At 48.9% G+C, this 18,738-nt stretch overlaps 1 protein-coding gene across 1 annotated transcript in view; it reads right to left on the bottom strand.

The window, feature by feature from the left end:
- SLC8A2 (solute carrier family 8 member A2) overlaps window positions 1-18,738 on the bottom strand; it is a 122,359-nt gene that overhangs the window by 10,598 nt on the left and 93,023 nt on the right. The window contains exons 3-4 of the mRNA XM_053397737.1: window positions 7,723-7,826; window positions 6,513-6,530 (exon numbers count right to left, since the gene is read on the bottom strand). Of these exons, the coding sequence (XP_053253712.1) occupies window positions 6,513-6,530; window positions 7,723-7,826 (122 nt within the window). The remainder of the gene's footprint in view (window positions 1-6,512; window positions 6,531-7,722; window positions 7,827-18,738) is intronic.

Here is an 18,738-nt window from a genome sequence, read left to right as displayed (position 1 = left end):
GCTGCTATTAATACAACATTAAATTACAAAGGGGTTTCTTCTTGGCGTGGGAGCATTCAGCCTGTCTGAGAGATGGAAGATGAAAAAAGAATAGCATCTTGCTCAGAGGCTTAGTGAGGGCAGCAGGCCAGGCAGCAGGCGCCGTTCCTCACTGGTCCTGCACAGCCTAACATAGTAGAACCGCTAGGATTCAGCCACAGAGAACCGCTAGGATGTGGAGGGGGAGCCTGGAAAATTTGGATGGTGCTAGCAGCAAACACCAGACTTTATTTCTTTTCTTTTTTTAACACAACACCTTCTGGGCAGGAGCAGTCTACCTGAGCAGTGAGAATTTGGGCAGAAGTATCCTCCATGCAGGGACGCGGGTGGCACTGTGGGTTAAACCACAGAGTCTAGGGCTTGCCGATCAGAAGGTCGGCAGTTCGAATCCCCGCGACGGGGTGAGCTCCCGTTGCTCGGTCCCTGCTCCTGCCAACCTAGCAGTTCGAAAGCACGTCAAAGTGCAAGTAGATAAATAGGTACCACTCCAGCGGGAAGGTAAATGGTGTTTCCGTGCGCTGCTCTGGTTCACCAGAAGTGGCTTAGTCATGCTGGCCACGACCTGGAAGCTGTACGCCGGCTCCCTCGGCCAATAAAGCGAGATGAGCGCCGCAACCCCAGAGTCGGCCACAACTGGACCTAATGGTCAGGGGTTACTTTATCCTCCACACACCCGAATACTGATTCCTTGGGGATAATGAGGTGCAGAACTGAGAGCTTGACCTGGCGTTGAAATGGCCAGTGGCAGCACAGGGAAATGGAATTAATTTCTGCCTCCCCCAGCCCCCTGAGAAATATTCTGACTTCCGCTAGCAACCAGCCCTCTCCAAAAATACCTCTTCCTAGATCCTAGATTATCTCTCTCTCTCTTTTTAAATTGTTATTCAAGAAAGGAAAAAACAAGACAAGAATACAAACAAAACAATGATAAAGACAATATTAGTTACAAATCAATAAAGCAAAAAGTGGACTATAGACCTGGCCTCCCATCCATTCCTTGTTTCAATTATCTATTATTTCTTGCCAAAACACATTTGTATCTTAAATTAACTAATTATTGATTTATATTAAGTTTCATATCTTTCTTAAATCTACTGCTAAAGTTATTCAAGTGCTGCGACAGAGTTTAAACTACTGCAATTGTTTTTCAAATAAACTTTGAAGATTTCCCATTTTGAAATAAATTCCTGTTTTGGTTTGTTCTTTACTTTTTTCTGATAAACTATCTAGCGCCGCATAATCTGGATCCATTTTTATTGGGTAGAAGGGATTTCATCACTCTTCCACTTTGTAGCGATAAGAACTCTTGCTGCCACTGTGGCGTATAAAAATGTACTCTTCATTTTTTGAATCCTAGATTCTCAAACGCCAACTGCTGCTTTGGAAACCCCACAGAACAAAAGTGGTAATCTTTTTTTTCTGGCGTTTGGGGTTTCAGGCTTCAGATGGGCAAATGACTTGCTTGGACATTGGTACCTGGGTGGTGGGGGGGAAGGAATATTCCCCTTAATGTAGAAAAATAGCTCATCAGGAGAAGAAGCTGCTTTGTATACTTCTCCTTGAAGAGCACGCTTTCTCTGTGTGGGGATTTGTGGATTTTTGTTTTGCTTTTTAGCCACTTCCGAGCTAGAGAGGAGGTGGGGTTGCAGGCTTCACGCCCTCCCCACATGCGTGGGGACTGGCTCACAGCCCCCGCAAGACTGGGGGAATCCTCGGACGCGTCATCTCCCTGGCCAGCCAATCGGCTGGCCTGGGAGGCGTGGCCTGCGCTATTTAGGGCTGGCGCGGCCAAGGATTTCCCTCTTTCTTCATCTCTGGTTTTCCCATCCCTCCCACCCTTTAGGTTTGTTTCTTCGACTTTGCTATGGACTTCGGTTGGTTGCCATCAAGGGGCCTGGTAGGATTTTTTTCCACTTGGCAAATTGGCACCAGCCATTTGGTTTTCCGCCTACCTTGTAGCAAATCGTCACAACTTCTCGGCATTGACAGTTAGGCATTGGTAAGGGTATTGTTATGCAAATGAGAGGGGGGAGGAAGCACCATCACCTTCCCCCATAACGAAGGGTAGTCCGGTAAAGGATTCTGGGGGGCGTGGCCCTGTCCGAAGCCTATGGAGGTGTGGGCCTAAGGCATGCCCCTGAGCGGTGACCCCGGGGGGGAGCTGTTAGGATATTTCCGTTCCACCTTAAAAGGGAGCAGGATGTTTGTGTCACAGCCTGCGTATTTCCTGTTTCACAGGATGTTTCTGTTGTGTCTATGCTTTCGCTCTCTCTGTGTCAGAGACACTGAAGCAGGCAGTCATGTTTTTTTTGTTCTGATCAACGCTGAATAAAACTTGTAAATAATGCTCTCCTGAGTGCGACTTTTGCTGTGCATTATCTGCTGATAGAGTGTGCATGAGCTCTGGAATGTGGCAAGCTAGTTCTGGAAGCTCATGTCGCTAATTGCTGATACTGCGTGTCTACGGGAGATCGATGGACGTCCGGCAGCCGGCTTGGGGGCCATGATGGACTTTGTCTCCCTGGCAGTATCCCAACAGGAGCTCCTAGTTGACGTGCCTCAGCAGGACTCCCCCTACTGGTAGTTAACCCTTGCCAGTCTTCAAGCAATCAGGCTGAAGCCGGTTAGTCGACAGGACCAATGCTTAAGCCAATACCGCTCAATTCCTGTAATCAATAAAGTTGTGGCCTATTTTCACCCATTAACCTTAAATACGGTGTCTTGTGTCTTTATTTCCGAGGGGGAGGCGGGAACTTGCCACGCAACTAGAGCAGCCATTTCCAACCTAGTGGAAATGTTTCTGGAGTGCAACTCCGGCTGGGCCTGAAATATCTGTTGTAGAGAAAAATCGCAACATGCAATTTTGCATTAATGCCTCGAAGTAACAGAATCCTGGAGTCCAGACCACTTTTGCTTCCTTTCCCTGGCGTCTTGGCTCTCTTCACTTGGGCAATGGATAATTTCCAAGATAGGAACCTCCGTTCAAGCCTACTCAACCACAGTTGCTGTTTCACCCTCATCCGAATGCCAGAATGATCCCCACTGACAATATGTTAAATTGCCAGGGCAGTGCGTTCAAATCACATGGCAATACATACCCCGTGCCTGAAAGGAAGGGGGAGGAAACCTCAACAAAATTCAGCAGAGAGAGAAAACGCAGGATCCTGCAAGCGCAGTGAACTACGCAAATGATACGCTGCCACTTGTTTTGCATACAGTGATACCTTGGTTCTCAAACGCCTTGGTACTCAAACAACGTGGAACCCAAGATACTGTCTGTCACAAGAGACTAGGGCCCTGCGGGACTTGACATCTTTCCGCAGGGCCTGCAAGAAAGATCTGTTCTGCCTGGCCTTTGGTTTGGACTTCGTCTGACCGTTATGTTTACCTCCCCTTATGGTTTTGACTTTGAGGCTGCATTATAAATTGCATTTTAACCTGTATTTTAAATTGTGTGTTTGTTTGTTTTCCTTCTTATTATGTTTTTACTGAAATGTTATTGATGTTAGCTGCCGTGAGCCTGGCTCTGGCCGGGGAGGGCGGGGTATAAATAAAATTTCTTCGTCTTCTTCTTCTTCTTTTAAAAAACCCCCAACCCCAGCCAACATGTCCTGGTGACCCCATGTACCCCACAACCTGTTCCATGCACAATCTCTCCCCCAGAAGAAGACGACAGATCATTGTTTGGGGCAGGTAAGATTTCTCTCTCCCTCTCCCTCTCCCTCCCTCTCATCAAAGCACACATTTTCATCTCAATCTTTTCCAAAGCATATAGTTTCTCTCCCACTCACTGCCTCTCTCACCAGAACATGGCTAACGCGTACGCATACACACTTTCTCCCACGCACCCTCTCCCGTGGCATTCCCTCGCCCCCGCAAAGTGCTCCCTCTCCCAGCCACAGCTGTTTAATAGAAGGCTATACCTCATCTGCCAACTCCTTTGCCTGCCTCGGGGAATCTGCACACTGCTGCAGGGACAGGCCACAGGAACAGGATATCTCCCTCTCTCACACTAAGCTTACCAGATTCCCCCCCCCTCCCCATGAATCCAGGGACACCTTTCAACTTCCTACTAAATAAATGGATTTTTTTCAGGGGACTGATTTGTAAATCCAGGAAACGGGGATGTCTGGTAACCTGATCTCACACCAAATCACCATTCGATATGCAATTCCATTGCACCAGAGAAGCAAACACACACACACCTCTGTGTTGTTGTTGTTTTTGTTTTCCTCGAAATTCTCTAGATTTCCTTCCTCCTAACCCCACCGGAGGAAATCAACAAATTTGCATTGAATTTTGCAGTGGACAAAATCCAGTAGCAAACTGGGTTTTTTTAAAAAAATAATTACAATTAATTTTTTTTGCCAGCCGTAGCGAAACCATTTTAGCGTTCCTCACAAGTCCTCAGATATTTTGTCCTTAAGATTCAGCTACAAAGCAAGTACCCAATCCCTTTGGATTCATGTCCAGGACGCAATGCATTAGGATCCATGCCCCATACATTCATGTGGGGGGGAAGCACTGGGGCTACAGGAGAGATTTACCAATAACTAGCGGTTACAGAACCTCCATGTTTAAAGGCAGTATACCTTTGAATACCAGCTGCTGGGGACAAAGAACAAAACCACCTCCTTCGTGCCCCACTTGCGAGATTCTAGAGGTGTCTTCTGGAAATTGCAAGATGGCCAAAGTGGATATTATGGCCTGGACCAGCAAGGCAGTTCTTGGGTATTTATATACTCTTAGCTTGCATGAGGAGCTGTAACAGAAGGCGGTCGACTCTCTTTCATGGGAGGTTTCTGAACAAGAGGTCGGGTGGCCCTCTGTCAGGCACTCTTCAGCTGCCATTCCTGCATTGCAGGGGGTTGGACTAGATGACCGTTGAGGGCCCCTTTCGATCCCATAACCAGCTGGAAGTGGCATGTACAAGTATTGCACACACTGCAATTATGTGTCTAGTCTGTGTACAACAGAGTCATGTGCGAAAATTGTAATATCCATGTCTTTGCAGCACCAATACATCTCTCCTCCCACATAACTTGACCCAGGGAAAGGGAACCCTCCAGATATTGCTAAAATACTGTTCCCAGCATCACTAACCATTAGTCACACTGGCTGTGGATAATGGGAGGTGGAATCCAACAACATCTGGAGGGCCCTGTGTCAAAGCAGAACCCGACACTTTGTGGAATGCCCAGTGAAGTTCCATTTTCTATTTCATTATTTTATTTTATTTTGCAAATGAAACATGGGGAAAAGACACCTTGTAATAAAATTTCTATCTCTGCAGAACCTTTTTGAGTCCACGGCTCCCTTGACCGACTACATTCTCTCTCCGGCTCCCCTGTGGGGCTCAGGAGCCCAGTTTTGTCACCCCTTTCCTGCAGAGCTGGCAGCCTCTCGCCCTTTTTCAAACACCCTCCCTTGTGGAGGGTTCCCTCAGAGCCTCCTCCCCTCGACTTGGGGGTCCTCTGGGCAGCTGCAGCTGCTGCCCTTGGTCTCTGAACTGCCCCCCCACCCCAAAGAGAGGTGTTGTTAGGATATAGTTCCGTTCCACCTTAAAAGGGAACAGGAATGACTGCTGTGTGTCACATGCCTGTTTACTTCCAGCACTTGCTGGGAACTTCCTTTGGTATATTGCTTTTGCTATTGCTGTTTTGCTTGGAGACGAAGGGAAGCAGACATGTTTTTCCTTTGTTCTTGAACTATGCTGAATAAATTGTTGTAAATAATGCTCACACATGACTCTGTCCGCCACTTCTGTTGTGAGGATTTATTCACTCTGCTGATAAGAGCGTGCAGAGTCTTTAAACGTATCTGAGGCTCGTGTCGCTGATTGATGCTGTACCAGTGTTCGCCCGGCTGCCCGCTGGTGGCTGGAGCCAGCTGGGGGCCTGCCAAATGCCCCCGTCTCCCCGGCAGCATCCCAACAGGTATCTCCTCACATTGCCCCACAGGGGTCTGAGAAGCACCCCCTGGCCAGCCCCAGAGGAACCATTCTCCTAGGGAGCTTATAGCCAGGGCTGCTGCAACAAACAGCTGCAGAAGCCTTTGGGAGGTGGGGACACGAGGGCATCAGAGGAGGGAGGGAAGGAAAGAAAAGAGGGACAGAGGCCAGGATTGCCTGTAGCACCCCTGTCCATCATTCAAGGCACCTCAAGGTGCCACAACACACTGGTTGAAAACCACTGCTTTATCCATTCCCTTGGGCACTGTGAGCCCAAGTGAATTCAGCGGAAATTACTTCTGAGCATAGGATTTGCCTGCCCGATACTTTGGGGCGAAGTTGCTCCATCTGTAAAATGGGCGTAGTAAATGCCCTGCGCCTTAGGTGCTGGAAAGTTTGTGCCCGTGAGACGTTCAGAGTGGGTGGAGGGAACAGATGGGGGTGGTTGAGTGTGAGCTGCATTTGTGAAGGCAGAACCAGTCGAAGGTTGAAGAAAAAGGGAGAGCAAGCAGGGAGAGCTTACCTTGGTTTAGCAAAAGGGCTGCGACAAAGGAAACAGAGAGAAGAGGGAGAGAGAAAGAGAGAAATTACGCAGGTCGTCAGTAAAGAGACAGAAGGATTTGTGATCTGAAGGAACAGCCACCAGGGAACGGAATGGCTGGGGAGCCAGCCCCACCCCATCAAAGGCAATACAGCAGGGATTTCATGCTCAAAGCAGCCTTCTCCTTCTAATCAACTGCTAGTTGCCTCTAGGGATGGCACCAGGAAGAGCCAAGGCTGGGTGTTTACTGAGGCTCCAGGCCTGCCGAAAGGCTCTGCTGCTCCAACAGCACCGTCATTTTCCGTTTTTGCACAAGAGTAGCTTTTTGCCAGGGACGCGGGTGGCGCTGTGGGTTAAACCACAGAGCCTAGAACTTGCCAATCAGAAGGTTGGCAGTTCGAATCCCCGCAACGGGGTGAGCTCCCGTTGCTTGGTCCCTGCTCCTGCCAATCTAGCATTTCGAAAGCACGTCAAAGTGCAAGTAGATAAATAGGTACTGCTCTGGCGGGAAAGTAAACGGCGTTTCCGTGCGCTGCTTTGGTTAGCCAGAAGCAGCTTAGTCATGCTGGCCACATGACCCGGAAGCTGTACGCCGGCTCCCTCGGCCAATAAAGCGAGATGAGCGCCGCAACCCCAGAGTCGGCCACGACTGGACCTAACGGTCAGGGGTCCCTTTACCTTTACCCTTTTAGCTTTTCGCCTCCCCTGGTCTCCAAGGTTAAGAGGTCCCAACTTGGAATTGTGGGGGAGCCTCACCCTTAGAGCCTCTCCAAAATCCCAAAGCTGCTATCGTTAGCAGTTATTTACTTATTTATATGCTGCTTATCTGCCAAAACTGCTTCTGTAAGCGCTTTACAAGTATAAAACCAACAGCAAGCAGCAAAACCAAAAGCAAAGTGCAGCTGGTGGCAGTTTTGCAAGGCTGTGTCCCAGTTCAGGTGGGCTGCTTAGAACATTTACCCCCCTCAAACCAAACTGAACAGGGACCAGGATATGGAGGTGGGGCCCCATAGCAATAGGTTCAGGGCCTGAGGTGCCTCCCCTGTGCTATAGGGGAAGGTGGGAAGCAGATGGTCCTCTAGGGATGCTACTCCACCATTGATGACCATCTCCAGATGAACATCACTCCCCAGTTTTCACGATGACACCTCCAGTCTTTGAAAGGTGTTCTCCCCACCCCATAGCCACCTACCTGATATGCCCCTTTTCAACCAGCGTGGCTGTCCCAGCTCTATGAAGAAGCTGTCCTTCTTCTCATATTCTTCAACGTCCACAATTTTCACGTAAAGGGATTTCCTGGAGAAGGAAGGGTGAGAGGGGAGAGAAAGCATTAAAATCTTCATTGGGAAGAGTTTAAAGGATGCTGAGGTTGCCAACCACATGCCCAGATATCCCCGCAAAGAGATTCAGCCCTGCAGGATCAGGCTGAAGCACCCATCTACTCCAACATCCTAACCTCCAGTTCCAACCAGGTGTCCATGGGAAGCCCAGAACCAGGTCACCTGGGTGCAACAGAACTCTCTCAACTTGTGATCCCCCAGCGACTGGCATTCAGAGACAGGCTTCCTCTGAGGGTGGAGGCACAGCTCAGCCATCGTGAATAGGAGCTACCAAAAGGCCTCGCCCTCAACAAATTTGCCCAATCCTCTTTTATGGCAATCCGAGTTAGTGGCCATTTCTGTGTCCTGCGGCAGCCAGTTCCAGAGGTAAAGTTTTTACTTTGTATTTCCACAAGGCTGAAAAAGTCCCCCCCCTCTCTCTGCGCCTGCAGTGTAATTAAAGCCGGGAGCCCCTGAGAAAGCAAACCATCACCCGAAGACCCCCATTTTGCAAACCCTTTTTATCTTTCAAGTGCACCAGAATAAAACATTTCCTTCCAGCCTTGGTTTCCATGGTGTGTTCCGTGGCGCATAAATGCTCTCATCAGACCACCTTCTCCGGGTTTCGCATCCTCCCTCTCCCGACTCGTTCCAAAGAGTGGGCGCTTCTCTGGCGGGTTAGGTATCTGCTGGCAGCCAGATTAGGGGAAGATCACATCACTTGGGGGGGGGAGGAGAGGCAGGGATCCTTCCCTGCTATTCTCCCCTCTCCTCTATCAGACCCTGGCAGATGGGCAAAGTGACGACATCAGAAACCAACCGGAGAGGCAGGATGAAGAGGAGGGAGGGAGGGAGGGAGGGAGGGAAGGAGCGGGATCACATTCACCCAGTGCTATACCAGCTCCACTGGCTCCCGGTGGAGAACAGGATCAGGTTTAAGGTGCTGGTTTTAACCTTTAAAGCCCTATACGGCCTAGGACCCTCGTACCTACGGGACCGCCTCTCCTAGTATGTCCCACGGAGGACCTTACGGTCTTCAAACAAAAACATCTTGGAGGTCCCAGGCCACAGGGAGGTTAGGCTGGCCTCAACCAGAGCCAGGGCTTTTTCGGCCGTGGCCCCGATTTGGTGGAACACTCTGTCACAAGAGACTAGGGCCCTGTGGGACTTCTTTCCGCAGGGCCTGTAAGACAGAGCTGTTTCACCAGGCCTTTGGCCAAGGTGCATTCTGACCCCCTCTCTCCTTCTGTAATCCTCATAGCACTCTAGCCCAATGGTTGCCATTAATTAGATTTTGAATTGATTTTAAAATGAATTGATTTTAGAATGTTGTGTTACTTTTATTATTGTTAATTGCTCTGAGCCCGGCTTCGGCTGGGGAGGGCAGGATATAAATAAAATTTTATTATTATTATATAATTATTTGGTCAATGCTGTAGCTCAGGGACAGAGCATCCATTCCGCATGCAGAAGGTTAATCTCAGGGTTTTGGGTTTGAGCCCCATGTGATGCAAAAATATTTCTGCATTGCAGGGGGTTGGGCTAGATGACCCTCAGGTCCCTTCTATTCTCTACAGTTCTATGATTCAAGGATGCTGGACAAAGTGGGCCATTGGCATGATCCAGAAAGCTCTTCCTCCTAACAGTCCAGCGGCTCTTGCAGTCTGCACTGTGGCCCATCAGCTTGATCTCACTCTCAAGAGAGTGGATTTGGGGAAGTCTCCACCAGATTCTAGTGAAGGAGATCTCATTTGGCTTCTTAAAGGTAAAGGGGTAAAGGGACCCCTGACCATTAGGTCCAGTCGCGGACGACTCTGGGGTTGTGGCGCACATCTCACTTTACTGGCCGAGGGAGCCGGCGTACAGCTTCCGGGTCATGTGGCCAGCATGACTAAGCCGCTTCTGGCGAACCAGAGCAGCACACGGAAACGCCGTTTACCTTCCTGCCGGAGTGGTACCTATTTATTTACTTGCACTTTGATGTGCTTTCGAACTGCTAGGTTGGCCTTCCTGCCAGAGCGGTACCTATTTATCTACTTGCACTTTGACGTGCTTTCGAACTGCTAGGTTGGCAGGAGCAGGGACCGAGCAATGGGAGCTCACCCCGTCGCGGGGATTCGAACCGCCGACCTTCTGATCGGCAAGTCCTAGGTTCTGTGGTTCAACCCACAGCGCCACCCGCATCCCTCATTTGGCTTCTTACTAGACAGGTTAAAACTAAGTTTACATGAAATATCTGGGACAGCTTTGCCGCTGTCCGTGGTGCTGAAACGAGATCTCTCACAACGCCTTTTAAACTTCTTAGGGCGTGTTTAATTCTTAGATATCTTCCCGTCCCCCGCTACCCCCAACTTTCACTTTAGGTAGTTGTTGCCCTGCAACTGGGATCTGCAGCCAAGCCAGGCTCCCTCGCAAACATACCTGCGTGACACACAAGGTTGCCATCACCCTTGGTAATTGCATTTGGGTTCTGCCCTTCCTCCAAGCATCTCAAAGTGGCAAGTATTGGGCTTTTGCAATTGCGTCCTCCTCTGCAAAGGAGGTTTGGCAACACTTTTTTTTGGGTGGCAAGGGTTCAGAGACACATTCCCTCAGATGTAATCTGTTAAACAGGGGTACATCCTGCTGGTGGATGGAGCCAGAACCAAGAATGGGGTGCAGCCAGAGAGAAAAATGTCGTGGGTGAAATAATCTGGAAAACTCCACCCTGGTTCAGTTCAGTCTTTCTCACATTAGAATTCCCAATGCCGTGCTTCGGAACTCCCTGCCACTTGAATTTTTTTTAATGCTATCAAATAACAACCTGTGTTGTACTGTTTGGGAAGGGAGCCAGGAGAACAGGGTTTGGGGGGGGGCTAGCAGTGTTTTGCCTGTATTGTTATGATAGATGCCATTTAGAATGCTCTGTGCTTAAGCAAATTGCAAATGTTTCCAAATAAATAAAACAGCTCAGTTTCCAGCAATCTCTGGCACGCAACCCCGATGGAAGGAGGAAAGTTGCTCACCCCTGATTTAAAAGGACACCAAATGGCACAGGAGGCCTCAGAATTGAGCAAGGCTTTAAAGCAGTGGCAAGACTTGCCAGAACAATGGGTATATATTTCAGTTTCACAAAGCAAGAGGCTGTTTTCTACACACAAACACACCTGTCTCCATTCTCCCTCCAGAGAAGCAAGAGTCATTGCGTGGCGAGTTCCTGCCTCCCACCAGTAGGAATAAAGACACATGACGCCGTTATATTAGGTTAATGGGCTAAAATTGGCCACCACTTTATTGGTTACAGGTGATGAGCGGTATTGGCTTAGGCATTGGTCCTACCGACTAACCGGCTTCAGCCTGCTTGCTTGAAGACCGGAAAGGGTTAACACCAGAAGGGGGAGCCCTGCTGATGTACATCAACTAGGAACTCCCCCAGGGTCACCGCTCGGGGTGTGCCTTGGGCCCTGACCTCCATAGGCTTAGGACAAGGCCACACACCCCGGAATCCTTTACCGGATTACCCTTCAAAATCTGGGGGAGGTGATGGCGCTCCTCCCCCCCATACATCTACATAACAATACCCATGCCAATGTCTAACCGCCAAACTGAGAAAGTGGTGACAATTTGCTACGAGGTAGGTGAAAAACCCAATGGCTGGTGCCAATTTGCCAAGTGGAAAAAAATTCGTATCAGGCCCCTTAACGGCAACCAACCAAAGTCCATAGCAAGGTCAAAAGAGAAACCTCGAAGGGCGGGTAGGTGGGAAACCACAGCAGCTGAGCGGCCAAAGAGGGAGATTCCCGGCCACGTTTGCCTTAAATGAGGCAAGCCACACCCCCTGGTCCAGCCGATTGGCTGGCCTGGGGATGACGCGGGCGAGGAATCCCCAGATCATGCAGGGGCTGGAAGCCAGCCTCCGCGTGGGTTTTGGGGGCGTGAAGCCCACAACACCACCTCCTCCCGAGTTCGGAAGTGGCTTTATCATCTCAGCCTGGTGAAAGCTCTCAAGTCAGGTGCCTTAGAGGACGAGTGAAGGGCATGAACTGGGGACGGTACCAAGGGCCAGAGAGAAAGGTTTGGAGGACTGCATTCTCCCCCTCCCGACCTGTGGTTCTCCACCCTTGCTCTGAAGAATGAGGCCTGATGGGTGGATTTCTCTAGGAGAGTCGAGAGCCATACATGAATATCCAAGTATCTTGGAGCTTACAAAGATCAGGTGCTGCCCAGAACTCCATAAACACAGCAAACAAGAGATGAATAAGGAGTTCGTTGTGGAGAACAGCAACTCCACCCCCCCCCCCCAATTGACAGGAGTGCAAGCTTTCACTCAGGAATTAAGGGTCTGTGGAGTCATTTGAGAGATTTTCCTAAAGACTTTTGACCTGAAGCTCTTCCATGACAACATCGCAGGTCTGCCACACTTGCAAGGATGTCCTCATCGTGCCCTGGCAGCTGTGCAAGGATGGCTGAGATAACGTATGTGAAACATTTGGATGGCTGAGATAATGTATGTGAAACATTTGGATGGCTGAGATAACGTATGTGAAACATTAGGATGGCTGAGATAATGTATGTGAAACATTTGGAAATGCATTATAAACTATTATGGCGATGATTTATCTGCCTGTCTTCATCACGGCTTCCCAGTTCGTTTCACTTGCAGACAAGTCCCTGCAAACGGGTAGCCTCTGCCCTCTGGTAGAAAATACCTCTTTCTGACTCATTTTCTTATCCCCATCTACAAGATTTGTCATCGCAGATAATTATTCATTTCATTCCGCCCACGGTTTACTTCATCCCCTACCCCACTCCAGCAGGATTATTTTTTAGATAGATACTTTTTCTCTCTCTCTCACTTACTGATACACAAACACGCACACAACATGTAAAATGTAAACACACAATCCCAATTTAAATCCACCTAAAGATTAGATGAATTTCTTTAAATAGTCTGTTTATTGAAAGCAGGGTTGGTTTTTTAAAAAAAACTTTGCCACTGCGCATCCTCTCAAAATCCACAAAGGAGTTGAGACTATGTTTGAGCATGTGCAGAGTGCACCTCCTGTACTCCAAAGTAGCCACAACCAGATCTCTTCACCTCTCCTAACGAAGGGAGAGTATACTTCCAGGCCAGAGGTCATGATTTACAGACAAGTTATTTTAAAATTAACTATTTTAATCCGGGTTGCCACTTCCACACTGGGGGGGGGGGAAGAGTGCAAAAGAGGGCACTGATTTGCATAAAATTTGCATGTGTTGATTTATATGCTTGGATGCAAATTTAGAAATAATTACTATAATTGAAATAGGAATGCAGCGCATCTCGCCTGCGACCTGTTTGCTTCCTCGTTTTGCTATCTGTTGAGGGCAGGCAAGTTCCAAGGCCCCTGCATGCTTTCCTTCATTTGTTGTTTAGTCATTTAGTCGTGTCCGACTCTTCGTGACCCCCTGGACCAGAGCACGCCAGGTACTCCTGTCTTCCACTGCCTCCTGCAGTTTGGTCAAACTCACGCTGGTAGCTTTGAGAACACTGTCCCACCGTCTCGTTTTAAATATATATATAATATTCATTAAAGTTTCAGAAAAAGTTACAACAAGAAGAAAAAGAAAGAAAAAAAAAGAGAAAAAATACAAAATACAGAAAAATAAAAACAATTAAAAAACAAATCGATCTTCCCATGTCTTGTCTTTCATTTACTTGTTTCCCTGACCTCCTCACACCTCCCTTTTTTGTATTCCAGTTCAGTTAGTTAATTCAGCAAATCCTTATCTCTCTTTACTCCCTCTCCTGCAGGCTTGAACAGTCAACCCCCCCCCCTTTTCTCCTGCTTCCAAGGGGGTTTTAGTGGTTATAAATGAAGGAAATTTTGACCTTTACGAACGACTTTCCAAGCTATTAGCTTACAAGGTTTTTGCTTCAGTCTATTTACAAAAAGCGGAAGGCAGACTTCCTGTTTGAACCTTCCCGCTTCGGTGCCAAATTAGGGTGTTTCTTGATCCAATTTTCCATTTCTACTCACGGGTACTTGTTTAGAGTCCAATTGTCCACAGGAAAAAGTCAGCGCTCTCCGGCAATGGCTGTGCGGCTTCCCTCCGTGAAAGTAGCAATCAGTTCGCAGCACCGCGCCGCTCACCCCACTTCGCTCCGGAGCCCCTAAATGGGGTTCCCCACGAGTAGGGGGGCGCTCCTGGTGCCCTGCCGAACCTCACGTTCCCAGGCTTCCTCCACCTGGGATTTCTAGTGGGTCCCCACCTTCGCCGTGGCGGGAAGACCCAGTTTCCACGGAGCCAGTTCCTCTGGTCGGAGGAACTCCGCCATTCGCCGATGGCGCTAACCCAGAAGTCCTCCACTGTCCCACCATCTCGTCCTTTCTGGTCCTAGCAGAGTTGGAAGTTAAGGGACCCTATGAAGGGAAGAATTGATGCTTTTGAATTCTGGTGCTGGAGGAGACTCTTGAGAGTCCCATGGACTGCAAGAAGATCAAACCTCTCTATTCTGAAGGAAATTAGCCCTGAGTGCTCACTGGAAGGACAGATCCTGAAGCTGAGGCTCCAAGACTTTGGCCACCTCATGAGAAGAAAAGACTCCCTGGAAAAGACCCTGATGCTGGGAAAGATGGAGGGCACAAGGAGAAGGGGACGACAGAGGATGAGATGGATGGACAGTGTTCTCAAAGCTACCAGCATGAGTTTGACCAAACTGCGGGAGGCAGTGGAAGACAGGAGTGCCTGGTGTGCTCTGGTCCAGGGGGTCACGAAGAGTCGGACACGACTCAATGACTAAACAACAACAACAACTGACCTCAGTGGCTAAGGGGGCAGAAGGTCCAGGGAACTGGGAGAGACAGGCAGCTGTTCCCTCTGCCATCCTGGAGACATTAGGCCATGTCTAAAAGGGCTGCGGGTGGCGCTGTGGGTTAAACCACAGAGCCTAGGGCTTGCCAAGCAGAAGATTGGCGATTCGAATCCCCACAATGGCGTGAGCTCCCGTTGCTCGGTCTCTGCTCCTGCCAACCTAGCAGTTCGAAAGCACGTCAAAGTGCCAGTAGATAAATAGGTACTGCTCCGGCGGGAAGGTAAATGGCGTTTCCGTGCTCTGCTCTGGTTCTCCAGAAGCGGCTTAGTCATGCTGGCCACATGACCTGGAAGCTGTATGCCGGCTCCCTCGGCCAGTAAAGCGAGATGAGCACTGCAACCCCAAAGAAAGAGTCTTTGCACCCGCCCCAAATACATGAGCAAACATCTCTTTCAGCTCCTTCTCTGGCTAGCATGTCCCTGCCTCTCCCTAACTTTGTCCACTCCTCCCCCCCCAATCCTGCAACGAAATGAAGCAATTGGAGGGAATTAATGGGGGGTGGGGGTGTCCAGGGAGAGGAAATTGCGCTGGTGCCCTAACGAGCGGGATGGTGCTTGTCTGCTCCCTTTCCCACCCCTCCCACCAGCAGAAGCATCAGGGAGCAAGGTTGCCGTGGCAACCGAGATCCTGTCTTGTTGACATGAGGCTCAGAGAAAATCAATTACTGACAAATTACACAGGTTCCCCCTCCCCCACGGAAAGAAGGGGGCCGAGGGATGGAGGGAAGGCAGAGGAGGAGGAAAAACTCAAAAAGTTCTCGCGGGGTTACAAGGTTGGAAAAGGCGAAGGAAGCAGAGAAAGAAAAACTGAGCTATTTTTCTTCGTTCGTTTGCTTGACCCGAGCCTATTGCCCGCCTACCCGCTGCAGCTTCCCTTAAACTTTATGAGATTGCACCCCAGCCCTTTTGAAGTGGGATGAAACTTCTGCACCCAACCCACGCACTGGGCACTAAGAACAGCAGAAGAGGCGTAAGAACATCAGAAAAACCCTGCTTAGATCAGGCCAACGGCCCATATAAGTCCAACATCCTGTTCCCACAGTGGCTGACCAAATGCCCGTGGGAAACCAGAATTTATGCACACGAGAACTCTCATGGTTTCCAGCAACGAATATTCAGGAACATCATCGCCTCTGATCAGTGAGGCAGTAGCCACTGAGACTTGTTCGTGAATTTCTCTAATTCTCTTTTAAAGCCATCACTGCTGAGGAACTGAGTTCCATAGCTTATCTTTGTGCTGCATGGAGAAGTCCTTCCCTTTAGGTGTCCTGTTCATCTTCATGGGGTGCAGGGGGTCTTTGGGGCAGGAACTCAAGGGAACAAAGTTTCCTTACCTTTAAATTATTATTATTATTATTATTATTATTATTATTATTATTATTATTATGGGCTGGGGCTAGGATATATATATATATATATATATATATATATATATATATATATATATACACCCAAGAAAGGTAAAGGGACCCCTGATCATTAGGTCCAGTCGTAGACGACTCTGGGGTTGCGGCGCTCATCTCGCTTTATTGGCCGAGGGAGCCGGCGTACATCTTCCGGGTCATGTGGCCAGCATGACTAAGCCGCTTCTGGCGAACCAGAGCAATGCATGGAAACGTCGTTTACCTTCCCACTGGAGCGGTACCTATTTATCTACTTGCACTGGTGTGCTTTTAACTACTAGGTTGGCAGGAGCAGGGACCGAGCAACGGGAGCTCACCCCGTTGCGGGGATTCGAACCAGCGACCTTCTGATCAGCAAGTCCTAGGCTCTGTGGTTTAACCCACAGCGCCACTGCCTGAGCCCAAAATCCACCTTTATCTGTAATCAATAAAGTTGTGGCCATTTCTAATTCAGATAACTGCCTGCTTGTATTAATCACATCTTACATTTAGCTCAGGGACGCGGGTGGTGCTGTGGTCTAAACCACAGAGCCTAGGGCTTGCCGATCAGAAGGTCGGCGGTTTGAATCCCCGCGAAGTGGCTTAGTCCTGCTGGCCACATGACCCGGAAGCTGTACGCTGGCTCCCTTGGCCAGTAAAGCGAGATGAGCACTGCAACCCCAGAGTCGTCCGCTACTAGACCTAACGGTCAGAGGTCCCTTTAACTTTACATTTACCTCCCAGTCGAGGTGTGTGTGTGTGTGTGTGTGTGCACACGTGCCACTGCAACTGGGCCCACAACTAACTAACCAACTAACTAACTAACTAACTAACTAACTAACTAACTAACTAACCAACCAACCTACCAACCAGCCAACCAACCAACCAACCAACCAACTAACTAACTAACTAACTAACTAACTAACTAACTAACTAACTACTAACTAACTAACTAACTAACTAACCAACTAACTTCATAGTTAGTTCTCCCACCTTTTTCCATAAAAAAAGCAGTGAATAGATGTCCATGACTTCGAGTGTCAGGAGAGAGGGAGCAAAATGTTTCGCTCGCTCCACTTTCTCCATGCTTCCCTTTTAGGACTTCCACCAGGTCCTCAAATAGATGTTCGCTCAGATGTTAAAGCAACTTCACGTATCGTTTGTGCCTTGAACATCAGGCCTGGGAGACCACTCTGGACGGTGCTCAGTTTTCAGCCAGCCCTTGTTTGTTGGCGCACACCATATGTTCACAGTTGCTTGCTCTCCATGATGACAAATAAATAAGAATCATCCACTAAAGTCAAGAGCTTGAGCTTGTGGGGGATATCAACACACACACACACAAACAAACACAAACACAAACACTGAATAATTCAGCCTGGCTATTGGGCTCCACGTGGCTGAGCCTGTCCTGAAGTGTCAGCAGATTCCCTTGGATAATAATAATAATAATAATAATAATAATAATAATAATAATTGCTTGTTTATTGTACCCCGCACATCTGACTGGGCTGCCCCAGCCACTCTGAACTGCAGTGGTGTGCAGTGAAATTTGTCATAGGGGAACAGTTAGGGGCAGAGGCACCAGCTTGCAAAGGCGACTGGTGGGGGGCCGACACAAGTGTGATGTTGTGTACATGAACATTGCACCTCCCTCCCTAAGTCAGGCAGAAGCTTCCCAGGCTTTGGGAAGGATGCACCAGGCCTCTGAGAGGATCCTGCAACCCTCCTGCCTCCTTCCCGACACCAGGAGGATGGAATAAGCTGCCATGTTGATGCAGGCTGAGCTATGATTTGCCAGAGCTTAACTATGGCAAAGAATATTTGTGCTCTCTCTCTCTCCTTTTATTAAATAATAATACATTTGTTTGATTCTTCGCCTTCTCCTTCTTTCCGCTTGCCCAGACTCCAGGAGCTTTGGTTGCTCTAAACAATCTCCACCCTTTTGCTCCATTTCGGCTCAGGCTAGGTCCTTCTCTCTCTTTTCCCAACCCAGTGTGAGCCAGACAGGCTGCTTGCGTGGGAGTGCAATTATGCCGTTATTCAGAGAAAAAACGCCTTTCTGCTCCGGAGCGGGTGAAAATCCTCTAGGTAGCTCTGTGAGCACATGCACGGACAGAGGCACGCACGCACTCTAGCACACACTTGTGTGTGTGTGTGTGTGTGTGCGTGCATACAAAGAGAGCTAAGCGCATGGGTAGGCAAACTAAGGCCCAGGGGCCAGATCCAGCCCAATCGCCTTCTAAATCTGGCCCATGGATGGTCCGGGAATCAGCGTGTTTTCACATGAGTAGAATGTGTTTTCACATGAGTAGAATGTGTTTTCACATGAGTAGAATGTGTTTTCACATGACTAGAATATGTTTTCACATGAGTAGAATGTGTTAAGGAAATCAGCCCTGAGTACTCACTGGAAGGACAGATCCTGAAGCTGAGGCTCCAAGACTTTGGCCACCTCATGAGAAGAGAAGACTCCCTGGAAAAGACCCTGATGTTGGGCAAGATGGAGGGCACAAGGAGAAGGGGACGGCAGAGGACGAGATGGTGGGACAGTGTTCTCGAAGCTACAAACATGAGTTTGACCAAACTGCGGGAGGCAGAGGAAGACAGAAGTGCCTGGCGTGCTCTGGTCCAGGGGGTCACGAAGAGTCGGACACGACTAAACGACTAAAC

This window comes from Podarcis raffonei, chromosome 8 (genome assembly GCF_027172205.1).
Source record: "Podarcis raffonei isolate rPodRaf1 chromosome 8, rPodRaf1.pri, whole genome shotgun sequence".
NCBI classification, from domain to species: Eukaryota; Metazoa; Chordata; class Lepidosauria; order Squamata; family Lacertidae; genus Podarcis; species Podarcis raffonei.
This window is presented reverse-complemented; position numbering and strand designations above follow the sequence as displayed.